The sequence below is a fragment of the Bombus terrestris genome, chromosome 5 (assembly GCF_910591885.1).
Source record: "Bombus terrestris chromosome 5, iyBomTerr1.2, whole genome shotgun sequence".
NCBI lineage: Eukaryota > Metazoa > Arthropoda > Insecta > Hymenoptera > Apidae > Bombus > Bombus terrestris.
The window spans coordinates 9,802,154-9,816,463 of NC_063273.1; the positions used below are offsets into that span (position 1 = coordinate 9,802,154).

Genomic DNA, 14,310 nt, shown 5'->3' on the forward strand with positions numbered 1-14,310 from the left:
TTCGTTTTAATCCTGTCAAATGGATATTAACTAATATGTTATTAAATAGGTATTAAATAATAATAACTGTACTCAATGGCGAGATGGTCTCTATAGTTATAATTTGTATTTCAATAAATTGCTGGTCATGGAATATTCATCTCCAAATCATTTGGATTTTAGAACCGTCGATTATTTTATACTGTGGACGCTTTATTGTAGAATTCGCTTCTTTAACCGGGCGACAATGTGAAATTATTTATACCTGAAATTAATATTATTGCAACGATGAAAGTTATTTCTATGTTCTTGATGCTTCTTATCAATGTCTCCGAATTAAGCAGAGATTCAAATCTGGAAGAGATTGAATGATTTCATTCGTTACTCCCTGGAGCGTTGGTTCGAGATTACGAAGGAGAATGGATGGCCGTGTCTTGCTAAAATTGACGAAGTGTCCCTTTTACCACAATTGTCCTCAATTGCAAAATGCAGCGTTTTTAATCTTCAATCATCGTGTATTTCACAAATTTGTCACGGATACTGGAAGATATTCATTTCAATAAGACCTTAGCTGATGCACCACACTCGACTACTACAAGTCAGAAGGTAAAATACGTCAGAATAGACACAATTCATTATTTAACTGTTTGGAAAAATTCCTTTTATCTTACTAAGAAGGATTTCGATATAAAGAAATTTTTTAAATCGAAAGAGAATTTATAAATGAAGATTACGCCATCTTCCAAATGAAGTCAGGAAAATTTAATAATTTTACTGTTAGAAATACACGATTGAAGTTTAATTTTCTTAGAAATCAAACGAATAATCTCTACAGAGATCAGTTTCGTTTTTATATGGCTCGTATCTCGATATGCAAGTGGTACGAATCAGTGTCCTGCCAGGCTAGTAGAATGTGACGTTGCCTCGCCAGACAAACAAGGGATATTCAACATTTATTTACATTTCTAGTTTGTTCGTTTACATCCAAGGCTCCTTTGTCTACACTTTCCACTTGTTTATCTATATTCTCGTCTTATCTCTTCGTACTTTCGTTCGTTCAATCTTTACGTAAGATCTTTACATAAGATTTCAAACAATTTTTACGGTACAAACATACGAATTCGCAGTTGCAACGCAATAGGTATCACGTATATGTTACTGGACTGCGGATGTGATTTCATATTTTCATAATTATATAATACCATAATCAGCGCTTTACTTTAGATGTTTTATATGTTTCTACAACTTTATGTATTGTATATATATTTTTTTTAATCTCGATAGGTAAGGTCGAAAGAGAAATATTAATATGTTTCTTTAGAGATGCAAGGTATATGGAGATAAATTCATCATATCCAAATTGCAAAAAATGTATAATACGTTTCATCGTTATTTGCTCGAATGGGCGAACATTCATATTTCACGTTTCCATCGTTGTCTAACGAAGAACGAACGCTTTGGTGACCCTCAAGTGACCATCAGGCGGTAGCTGAGAGAGTTACCCAAACAAAAAGGAATTTGGTTAACCGCACGAATGTGACACGACACAGCTGGATCGACCAGCTGATATTTCAAATATTCCATTCTGTCGGCGACAACGGTCAAGGGAGTAGGCTTGCGTCCCTTCTGGGTTGCGGACGTGGCTAATTTACATGACTTGCATTGGGCTAATTCGAGCGACGGTCGATAGCGCTAGCTAAAAGGGTTGAAACGATGTTTACTTTATTATGTAATCACAGGGAAATTCAATATTGACGAAGACATGCCGGAAGTCACTTTAGGAACGCCTTATGGCTTTTTTAAACACCGCTGGCTGCTATCTTCGTCCCATTCTTTCGTATTTATGATGGTGATTTTACGAATGTTCGAAATTAATAATAACTTTTCAATTTTGTATATTATTAGAATACATCGTTAAGAGAAAAGTTCTTGGACCATTATCATCGAGATTGTCGTCAAACGAATTCTTGAACCGCGATAAATAAAATTATTGACAGAAAATTCTTCGATCGCTATGAACAAGATTATCGTCAAGAAAAATTCTTGGATCATGATAAAGAAAAATATGGACGAGAAATCTTTAGATGGCTATAAACAAAATTATTGAGAAAAAATTGCTATCAGAAAAGTTCTTAAATTATTATTAGTAAGATTATTAGATCGTTGGATTTTTCTTCGTTTGCTAAGGATAATAATCGAAATAGCCAATTATCTTTATCCTTATTTAGTTTACTATCTTTGTATTCGTATTTACCATAAAAGGAAAAGATTAAAGGAAACAGTATGCTGTATTGGAACTTATTTCACGACTCAGTGGACGTTCCGACCACGATAAATTAATATCTCTAAGGGAGGGCATCTCGAGGGACTGCATTAAGGAACTCTGAGAGAGAACTCGTAAGATCTTCATGAGACTTTATCGTTTCGGAAAGGGACAATTCCGAATCCTATAAACGAATGAAGTGAACCTACGAACACGAAGCTTTTGGTTTCGTATAAGATTCAACTACTTTCGAGCTCGTTCGATAGCTCTTCCTTTCCACGTTATCGTATATCTCTGCTTTTCTAAAAGAACACGATTTTATAAAAAACTTATTTTCTTTTTCGCGTGGATATAAGAATAAGAAAGATTCGGTAAGTTCGAAATCTCGATGTTTTAACAGAATTCGTGGCGCAAGAGATTACCAGAAGAACGTCCTTTACCCGTTACCGATAAAGAGGCGTGTTTTCTGCGTGCAGGCGCCGCCTCGCGAGGAGAACTCACTCAAGCACACAATGGCCTCGAAGCCACAAAAGGAAAAGTTGAATACGAAATGTCACGAAACGACCACGATACGGACCACTGCGTAAAACGAATTTCCTCGCCTCTGTCGAGGACAACGGCTTCGGCCACAGCAACGACGTTTCAGTGGAACAATAGCCGTTATACGTCTCGATTTCGCCGCTTTGTCAATGTATACGTTTCCATGCGAGCAGATAGAGTATCTGGACGGAAAGTCGTGGACGGCCTGTTTTCCGCTTTATGACATTTCTCATGAGCTGGACATCGCACGAGTTTGAGGAAAATACGAAACAATTATTGTCAGTATACATAATGTTTCGTTTCGATCATACTTTAAGATCTCTCTTATCATTGGAACATCAAAATTCCTGCTTACTAAAACTAAATTGAAATTGAAACATAAGCATTCGAAGCAATTGTTACATTTATTTTTACTTAAGGCTAACTGTAGGAAATAACAAGGCAGCAGAATGACTTTGCTTGTTGATTTATGAAGATTTATATATATGTCAGGTTGGCGTTAGGATGAGAGTTAGGGGCGTTCAATGAATCTTCACTGGAATTAGCCATCGATGCGATACAACAAAGGTACAGTTTATTAACACAAGTAGAGATATTACAGCGTTGGTAGTTAACCACATCGTTTAGGTACTCGCGACATTAATGACAATGGCCTCAAGTTCAATAATGAATCCGCGGTCAACGGGATGACGAACTTTACTCTTCGTTAGCGTCTAAGTTGTACTCAAGGCTGATGCACAGAGCAATCACTACGTATAAGAATGATACTTCAATCGTTGATAAGCTCGTACAAAAGAGTGTCTCTCCGTCACGGTGACGCTGTCGAGGAAAACTATGATGAGTGTGTCTAAGGGCACGAGACCGAATCATCGGATTCGTAGAGAAAAGTCTTCGTTCGAAGGGTGAGGGAAATTGACGTTACTGTTAATTGGTCAATTTCCATGTTGGTGGTTAGAGAAGGATACTAACCGCCCTTGAGGGAAAGTTGCTAGTGGGAAACGTCGTTCGTGGAAAAATAGATTTCTCTTATCTTCCCGTAGTTGGGGCAAAGACTATTTGTCTGTTTTAAGGACTTTAGTTAACTAAATCTTAAGATTTGTGGCGGCACTCGACCTCGGAAATTTCCAACGGTTTCGCGGCACAAAGCGCTTTATCTTAAAAGTGCTATGCCGACAAGCCTTATGTGCCATCAATATCCCTACGGCTCTTTCGTCGAATTTTCGGGAGAACGCATACGCGGCAATCGTCGCGAACTTCTAACAAACGCGCGCGATATCGATGGCTAACAAAGAAAAGAATCGGCGTGGCTTTTGAATAAAAGAGATTCAGTCTGCCCCGAGCTGCGAAGTGCGAAGGATTACGCGAAGCGAACGTAGAGAGGCGAGTAATCGACTTCCGATAACCAGCGTTAAGCATTGTTTGTTATCAAGCGTTGTTAATCGTTAACTGTTGTCAATCGTCGTTTGTTGTTAATTGTTATTTGTCGTCAGTTGTTAAAAAGTCAATAAACGTTTTTTGTTGAACATCTGAGCATTCCTTCCGCACCTATCACGACATACCACTTCAGATTTATAATGGGTCCTCAGGCTAGCTAAACATATACTGCGGAGATGCGTTGACACCGGGCAATCATCTTACCCGAAAGATAGAGTCTGCGTGTGACGAGCCACGGGACAGAAACCGTTGGAATGTTTACTGTCATGTGTCGCTACGATTATTTCTTTTAAGGAAAGCTATAGAATTACTCCATGCCTTTGTTAGACAAAACGTTCATCCCTTGACCGCGGCTACGTTCGGCGACTGGTTGTCGCCTCGAGCCCAAACTCACTATCACAAGTTTCGAACAATTACAATCGGACTGGATGACTACAATTGTTTAATTACAGCTATGGTAAAATCTAGATTACAATATTAAGGGATTTTCCCAAAGTTCCAAAGGGAAGGCTCCGGTGTTCTTCCATCTCCGACATATATATATATAGGGTGTTCTACGATGTACTGAAAACACATCCTAAGAAACATATGTAATCATAGTCTTAATCTATGTTTTACGATGAAAAGTTTCCTTTCGTTAACAAGTGATTCGATCGCATCGGGGAACGATCAAAGCGATGGTTCTCACGCGCAAATCCAAGCGCACCGTATCGTTGTTTCGAACAAACGAAAGACTTGGGTATACGGGTAAAGAGAATTTCGAGGACAAAGAACTTTCTGACTAATTCTGAATAATTTAATAAGCGAAGATCAAGTCTGCGCGACCTGGCACCAATGACGTATCGCTTTATAACAAAGGAAATTTATCAACGTCAATTTGTCGCGCTGGTGACTATAGATACGCTTCTAGCGACGCGCACGAGAAAGAAAAGAGGAAAGAAACAGAGAAAGAAAAAGGGAAGAAAAAAAGAAGGAGAGAAAGAGACTGGCAGAAGGATACTTAAATCTCGGCGCGCGGCCGTTATCGTTCAATTATGTGAGGACATAATGGAACGAGGATTAATTACAGATCTTTTTCCCGTCCGTTTCGAGCAGTGTTCGTCGAGTCGCGTTCTTTACCAACGCGTGTGGAATTATATAATTTCACGTCTGTCGTGACGTGAACAGATTTTTTGTCGCGCCACGCCGGGTGAAATTTCCTTTCAAATTCGCTCTGATTACGTGTCGTATGGAAAACAGACCTGTTTTGTATATACAATGGAATTGTTTCAACGATTTACTCTCTTTTATTATGGCGATACGTGTATATGCGAACAAAAGAGAGAGAAATACTTTTCTGAACTTTCACGTTGAAATGAATTACGAGTTATTTTAATTTCACTGACTTTAAAGATGTTAGCGTGTTGTTACACGATTTGTACGTATAATACGTACAACGTAACAAGAGGAGATTGATTAAGCTTAAATTGAGTTATTACGTTATCCAACTGTATCTGAACTGGCGTTTCACATTGTATCTAGAGCATAATAAAGCCACTCAAAGCTGAGAAAAAATAATAAAGGACAACGAGGGGAAAGAAAAATCGATGCTTCGGACTTGATAAAGCAAACGATTATCCGTGTAAAAAAATAACCATAACGCGAGCAGGGAGTCTAGTATAAATATACCAGGAACTTGGAACGAACTATTTGAATCGCGTTACCTATTTTTAAAGCGAAAAATTACCAATTTCTTCGAATACTGTCCGTAGAAGATTAAACGAGAATTAATTATCAGTGATAATCCAAGCGATTATTCAGCTTGTCTGACCACCTGCTATCCTATTCTACTTGTCCGTCCAAGTACACTCCCGCTGTTCGTGTAACCCAAACACAATCCTATTCTACTACCTGTTCACACGCAGTCCTATTCTACTCGGCTGGCCAGCCACCATTTCTACTCCTTCCGTCTGATAAGATACTGTCCCATTCCTCTTCTACGCTCAGCGGAGACACCGTGTTCCGCTCTAGTTTTCCACTCTTTCAGGTGACCCAGTAACCGAAACTTATCTCACTAATCTAATTCATCCCTCATACGTAATTCCACATCAGCCGAAACAAATTAATCCAAAACTCCAACCTGAATAACTTGTAAATAAATATTTTTCCTAATTGTTCAATATATAGAACATATCCAACTCATCTATCGATTTGAATATTTCCAATTAAAAATTTTCTCTAGCTATTCAATATACGATATAAAAGACAAAACCGACTTATATTTAAGAAACTTATACTCTACTAATACTAAGACAAGTCAGACCGACTTATATTTAAGAAACTTATACTCTACTAATACTAAGACAAGTCAGCTGAAAAATTAGACTTCGATATTTCCAAACATTTTCCCTAATCATACAGCTTACAAAACTATTATCTTGCCCATTCAATTGTTCGGTCTCCTGCTAAGACTAAAACAAATCAACGCGAAAATTCAAACTGAACATCTCCGACCAAACATTTTCCCAATTACTATATTCATAAAGGATGCAAAACCAGCCATTACCTTCTTCTTGCGTGAAATACGCTTCTTACGATACTAATACCGTGCAAACGACCGTACTTGCAGTTCCCCCGCTGGAAGTGAAGATAATCGGGTCGAACCAGCCGTTGTCGGCAGGCAAGAGGTACGAGCTGGTATGCACCACTTCCGGCTCCAGGCCACCAGCTACGGTAACCTGGTGGAGGAACGATCAGCGTTTGGTAGAGACCAAGGAAACTGTAAGTAATAGTACCCAGACAAGTAAAACAGTATGGATCGTTCGCGAAGATCGAGTTGGCTATTCCCTGGTCGAGCGTAAATCGAAGTCAGGTCTCTTAAATCAGTGAAATATCTCGCGAATCGAAATATATACTTGTCCAGGGAAACCGTTTGGAAGAAGGGAACGGAGGAAGAGAGAACATGGTTGAAATCTCACGTCGTTCGTGAATCGATATAATCGTCCATAAGTATTTGAGCACTTCTGGATTATTATAAATACATAAGATATACTTCAAACGAATTTAATTTAATTTTGATCTGTGATCTTGTCTCGAGCAAACAATATGTGATTGGCAGATATTGGTAAATAGCTGATATTGATTGGTATAAATAAAAAAGTAATAATCGAAGGTAGATGAAAATTAATCCTGCGGAGACACCTGAGTCAAGTTTTTGATATATTTTCTTACTGGGTCTAGACTACACGATATTTTCTCATTCTTCCGCTATTATATTAAAGACTAATGCTGTCTCGTAATATACAACAAATTTGATTATTTGCTATTCAAAATTGGATTTCACTCAAATAACTCTGTCTTACTTGAACTTTCAAGATATAATAAATGTATTAATCTTTTGATCAAATTGAAACAGATATCGAAATACACATGGACGGCAGTGTATCTGAAGATGATGTACCGTGAATATCGCTTTTCTGTGGGAGACTAGTCACGCGGGAACTCGTGTAGATAGAGGTAGAGAGAGGAAGTAGAGAGTCGAACAGAGTAAAACAGGGTGGCGTAAGATTCGATTTAGCATCGTCGAAGCACTCAGCATAACTTGTAATCCCTACTTGGCGTGGCCTCTTAGAGCAGCTGTAAAATACGTTGTTCTCCGCGTGCGTGTACTTGGCGCGTGTTCCGCCGTCGTGTACCGGTCCGCTCGCGATAGCGTGCCAGGATATCGTTATCACGAGCTCACGTGTGCCACGGCTTAAGCCACGTTAAAAGCGCCATTAGACGACGAATAATTTAAATCGAGAGCAAACCAGCGACGTGATAATGCTGCTGCTACCCTCGCGACTCCATGCTCTCGTTACGGCCGCGTAATTAAGGGAAATCGACCAGGTCATGAGAATCGGGAATACACAACGACCCGACCATTAATTAGCCCCGGACGGAATGTCCTTCGTTGAAAAACAATGGCCAGCCTCGGGGATTTGGACGCGATTTAAGAGACGTTTCGCCTCGTTTCGGATACGAATACTCGATGTCCAGCTCGGTGCACGAGTCACGATTGTCTCTAAGCGATTACCGAATCGAAATTTATCGAGAGTATTCTGGAAATTTTTGTAAATTTTTGTAAGAGAAAGATAGTAAAAGTTTGAAGAAAATAGGAGAACAATAATCGACAGATTGTTTATGGATTTTTGCTTCGTGCATCTGTAAACGAAATGCAATAACAGAGGTTGATAGAATATGTATAGTAGTACTTCACTATCTGAGTACGAGTTGAGATTTTATCTAGCAGTTGTTATCGGGACAGATATATTTCCAAAGAATGCTGAATACAGCATTTTCTCTTCGTTAGATGCAAATGAGATACGAATACTTCTGAACTAATATTATCAGTGAAATTTTACAACCCTCAAGTACAGCTCGCCAGTATAAATTTTATCGAATAGCAAGAACAAATTAGTTACCAACCCAAATAAAATTTTACTAACAACATTTTACAAATTACAATCCATCTGCCTAACTACTCGACCTAAAATTATAATAAACCTCTAATATATAACTTGCAAATTCGCTGATATTATTAATCGGAAAATTATCGTACAAGAAGCTTACTTCGCAATATGAACTTCAAGAGTTGGTGAGGCGAACGATGGTCAGATAGTACGAAACAACTGTACCTTACGCGTAAAGATTATTGAAAATAGTTTGTTCGTTCGGGTGAAAAATATCGGTGCAGGACGATGTAAAACGTAAGGCGCGTTAGTAGAGAAACAAAACGGCCGGAACGAAAGTTTCCAAACTGCGAGATTACAGGAAGAGGAAGAGGAAGAAGAAAGAGAAGTTGAGGAAGAAAAAGAACGATCTCGTTTCCTCCGATATACTTCTATAGATTATACTTCCTCCTCGTATTTCTTCTTACGTCTCATCCTCTTTTGTTTAACTTTCTTATATACGCAGCAGCGCAAAGTCGCGCGGAATGAGAAGCATCAACTTTAGAACAATATTTTTTTCGTTTCCTTCCTGGTTAGTGTCTTTCCGTCCACTTTTATTTTGTCAGTCTCTCAATCTCCACGTCTCGAATATTTATATGTTGATCGGATGAAACATCGGAAGAAAAAAGAAAATTTAAATTTATAAGTCGACTGCCTCTCGAAGTCACGAGATTACGACCGAGCCGTGAAATCAATATTCTGCCTGCTTAAATACGAGAATGCGATATTAATCGGTAGTTTTCCTGGAAGAAGACGAAAACACGAGAGGCATTTGGTAAATTCAGAATTTTTCTTTCGAAGATTCATCGAACAATAAGCATTATAATTGTTACAAGTAGTAAAAGATATTGATTTAAAGTTGACACTCGAAATTTACAGAATTGCAATCTTTTAATCCTTATTTAACATTAGAACTACCACACCAATCAAAATAGCTGGTTCTACAATTTTATAAATGTGGCAACCCTCATTTAGGAATCATGGTCCCAGATGGATTAATAATACTAAAAATGTACTACTACAAAGTATAGAATTCCTTTTGTAAGAATATAATAAATCAATAAATATAAAAATATTTAGTTATTACGTATTTTTTAAAGACCAGTCATTTTGACTGGTTTTGATAGAAATCGCTTCGTCTTAATTATTGGTAATTCTACACAAAGAATTACATATTTTTTCCATTAAAAAAATCTTTTTTTGTTACTGTTTCACCTTTTACGATGATTTTCAACTTTCCAATTTTATCGAAAGACCATTTATGATTTCGTGGAAATCACCCTTCCATGCATCAATGGTTAATGACAATATATCGCTATTATTATCGTCAGAAACACTAATGGAAAAGTGGTAAATAGGTTGTAAACTTTATCTCGATGATAAATTACTGATGGTGCTCTTCGTCTCTTATTTCTCTTTGCCTGATCTTCATGGCGACGCTATTATTAAAAGTAATCAACTTCGTCAAAATCTATCGACCCAAAGTTAACATCTATCAACGTCAGGATCTTTAACTCGTTAATTATATAATTCCTGAAAAATGATAACAGAAGAGGAAAGTTAATAGACATGACGTTAAAGTCAGGAACTTTGATTCGAAAACAAATGGAAGGGATATTAAGAAGTGCAGAGACAGTAAAGTCTTAACAAACACTTGAGAACTTTCAGATGTATATAGCTTCTTCAATAAGTCAAATATAAGATAACAACAAGGCAAGTGCAAGGCGCAACTCAGCTGCTATAACAATATATCTTGTGCAAGTCAATTTCAGAGTTCAACGTCGTAAAGTTTACCATAAAACTGAACAGATCCGCGGGAAAATATCTGAGTCAATGGACATTTTAGACTAAGAAAACTCCGTGCTAAGCTATTTCTGCAAGATAATGCACTCAAGGCGTTCCTCTCTAAGCCTGTAACAGTAGATTGACAATTACATTGACGTAGTATTTCAAAGTTTACTACTGAGTGGCCAGGAATGTACGACTACCAATAAGAAGGAATACGGCTACGTTTTGTGATGCATAAAGTCAAGAGAAAAAAAGTTTCATTCAAAATTTCTTCAAGTTTTCATAAAAGCCCATATCCACAAATGCAGGTCAGCCCTGAAATTATTTAACAGCCAGGAAATTCATAATTGTGGCTCTCAAAAACTTTGCTAATCGATTTCACTTTTAATAAATCTCCGAATTTCATCTTCCTAAGTACATCATTAGTGTTTAATGTTTCAAAAAGTAAATAATTTGCTATCGCATAAATCTATCATAAAAATTACAAATAATACGTACAAGTAATAATATATTCTAAGATAAATTTTAAAAAGTCATGTATTTATCATCTATGACTCTCCTCCACTTTGAAATTCGTCAACTGCCTTTCAATTATCGTAGAAACAAGAGTGTTACTATTACAAACGGAGATTCGTCCAAGCAACCGGCTCTTCGTTTCCTACATCTCGAACTCGCTTCAGTCCAAAAAAATAACGAACGATAAAATTAAGTCAGACGTAAGAAAGAAAAGACAGAAAGTAGAAATAAAAGGAGGAAAATGTAATCGCGCAAAGGCAAGTTATGATAATGCTGTTACAGACCTCGAGCGATGGGAACACGACCACCAGTATCTTATCTTTCATGGCGACCAAAGCAGATGCTGGTAGACAATTGTCGTGCCGGGCTGAACATCCAATCATGGAAGCCGAGTCGATAAAAGACGACTGGGTGCTCGAGATACAGTGTAAGCGTATTAGAAACACATTCCTACAGAAGCCATAACGCTTGCAAAGCCCGTGTCGATCAGTTACGATTATTCACTGCGGCACCATCGACATATTGACGTTTTCAATTTGCAGACACGCCGGAAACGCGGATACAGCTGGGCACCTCTTTGAATCCTAACGCGATCCGCGAGGGAACTGACGTCTACTTCGACTGTCTGATTCATGCCGAGCCACCCGTTTACAAGGTTGAATGGCGACACTTGGTAAGCAATTTTGTAATCGATTTAATCCAGTTCTTACGTTCGATATCAGTCATATCTACCTTCTGTCGTAAAATTGTGGAAATTTTCATTCCATTCGCGCTTCAAGCAATTTATAATACTCGGAATTGATATTTAGGTGCTGAAACTTCGATTATTATTTTCGGTTTCGATTATTCTAAATTTAGAATTTTATTTTTAATTACTTTTATATATATATAATATTTTTAATTACTTCTACGTAAGAAATCTTCCCAGTGACTTATTGTTAGCGGATAATCGAGATTTTGCTCTTCGTATTACCGTTTTTAACATTCGAATTCATCTACGATCGCTTGGGACTCTAAGCCCCAAAAGTTGCAATTTAGTTCAGTGCTCTCAGAACTTATAATCTAACTGATACTTTCTCTTATATTCATAACAATTTCGAACGCACGCTCTTCGTGCGTTTGAATGCTTCTTTCATTTTCCGTGATTACGGGCGGAATAGTCTCGGCGTGTCTTTTCAGCTTAAAATTAATTTAAACAAAACCTGTTTTCTGAGGATCAGAAAGTTTCGGAAGTAGCCCGTTCTCGAATTTCACGAAGTTTCACGAAGCTTCGCATGTGAGTCGAAAGAGTATAGAACCACAATACCGCCACCCTATTAGTACAGAAGTAGGGGAAGCGATGTGAAGTTCGAACGAAACAAGGGTATTCAAAGTTCTGTAACAACGTCGATCGCGAGTACCAAGCTTACTTCGTTGTATTTTTCAACAACGTTGAAAAATTCACGCTGATATTTTCTATAGACTAGGAAATTTATTTGCAACGTTCCGCGTTCAGAATTCCATTTTGGCGTAAAAATATTAATATTTGGAAATTAAATCTTAACGCTGAAAACCGTGTTGCTTGGATATAATTGAAGCAAAATTTCGTATAACTTTGCATGGATTATATCAGTCGTAAGTGTACAATCTGTGACTCATCAGCGTCGCATCAATCACCCTTTGTTCCAGGAAAAAACTCTTCATCTCAACATCACACAGGGTATCATAATCAGTAATCAAAGCTTGGTGTTGCAAGGCGTCGACCGTAAAAGCGCAGGCAATTACACTTGTGTTGGATACAACACGGAAGGAGATGGGGAAAGCTCTCCCTTTTATTTGAACGTAATGTGTACGTGTCACCCACCTAAATAAATGATCAGACGGTCCGCGAGACAATTTCCGTTCTCTCAGCATCGGGCAATTAAACGTCGTTTCCCGACAAATTAAGACGTTTCTATTAGTAATAAAACAAACGTTATAAACACTAATAAATAAACACTGCAGGAATAAAGTGCGATAAAATGAAGAAGATAGTGTGATAGAAAGTTATCGAAACGAATGAACCATATATCATTCAACAAGATATAAATCTATGAAAATATATATTGCCTCCTGAAATTTCGCTACTGAACTTTTCGTGCAGCCTAATATTTCCTTCTTCTTAATTATTATATTATACGATACAATAAATATATTTGTTCCTTCTAATTATTAAATAAAATAGTCGCATACAAAGTCTCTACAGAACCATAAAATAAAATCAAAGGAAATCTCGATCTCTTCCAAGAAAAATTCGATCAAAGTCCTGGAATAGACGCGTAGAATAAAACTGAAACGATTCAAATCTTGAATTCCAGTCGCGCCCACCTGCAAACCGAATCAGACGAAGGTTCATGGAGTGGCGAAACAAGAAAAGGCAAACATATCTTGCCAAGTGGACGCGAACCCGCCTGAGGTTCAATTCCGCTGGACCTTCAACAATTCCGCTGAGAGTATCGACGTAGCCGCGAGTCATATCGCCAGGGCTGGCACATCCTCGATCGTCTCTTACACACCCATGACGGAATTGGATTACGGCACGTTGCTCTGCTGGGCCACCAATCGAATAGGACATCAACAAGTGCCCTGCGTCTATCACATCATACCGGCCGGTGAGGTATCTTTATGTGGTAATTCGATCATGGAAATTCCTCTCAACCGTGAAACTCGATATTCGAACAATATAACGCGCGCGATTCCCTTATTTCGTTCGTTTCGATCTTTCAAGATTTTACCGAGATTCGAGAAATTAGAAAAGATTTGCGATGAATTTCTTTAACTCTTGCGATTTTAGTGGAAGGTTTTTTTTTGTATCGATATCGGGGATATTAACATATTTCTGGGATAGAGAACGAGAAAACTCATTTTCATGCAGCTTTTCAGGCAGAATTTCCTTAATAACTGCGGACTTTATATTTGAAATAAAATTAAATAACTTCTTTCTCAGACGTGAATTATTATAGAGCCAAAGGGACAACACATTTGAATAAAAATACCTTTATAATTTACAGTCCGCAAGTGTTGACCAACCGCGCACTAACTAAACTGAGAAGAGTGTGAATTCCACTTTCTCTTGACTTTTTCACAGGAGTTATTCATTGTCGCGCGAAGAAACACGAAAAATTCTGTATGACGAGTTCAGAAAATTACGCGTGCAACAAATATAAAATACTTGAGTTTCTTTACACTGATTTAATATTAAATCATTTAAAGATATAATTCATAATTCCTAATAGAATTAACAGAATAGTAATATTTTTACAAAATTTTACTCATTAGTTAATAAAAATGAAGAATTGAAAA

At 37.7% G+C, this 14,310-nt stretch overlaps 1 protein-coding gene across 1 annotated transcript in view; it reads left to right on the top strand.

Annotated features, from left to right (window-relative positions):
• Nucleotides 1-14,310, top strand: part of LOC100650879 (hemicentin-1) — a 300,856-nt gene that overhangs the window by 275,240 nt on the left and 11,306 nt on the right. The window contains exons 6-10 of the mRNA XM_003395270.4: nucleotides 6,825-6,976; nucleotides 11,272-11,416; nucleotides 11,532-11,662; nucleotides 12,658-12,817; nucleotides 13,326-13,619. Coding sequence (XP_003395318.1) covers nucleotides 6,825-6,976; nucleotides 11,272-11,416; nucleotides 11,532-11,662; nucleotides 12,658-12,817; nucleotides 13,326-13,619 — 882 coding nt within the window. The remainder of the gene's footprint in view (nucleotides 1-6,824; nucleotides 6,977-11,271; nucleotides 11,417-11,531; nucleotides 11,663-12,657; nucleotides 12,818-13,325; nucleotides 13,620-14,310) is intronic.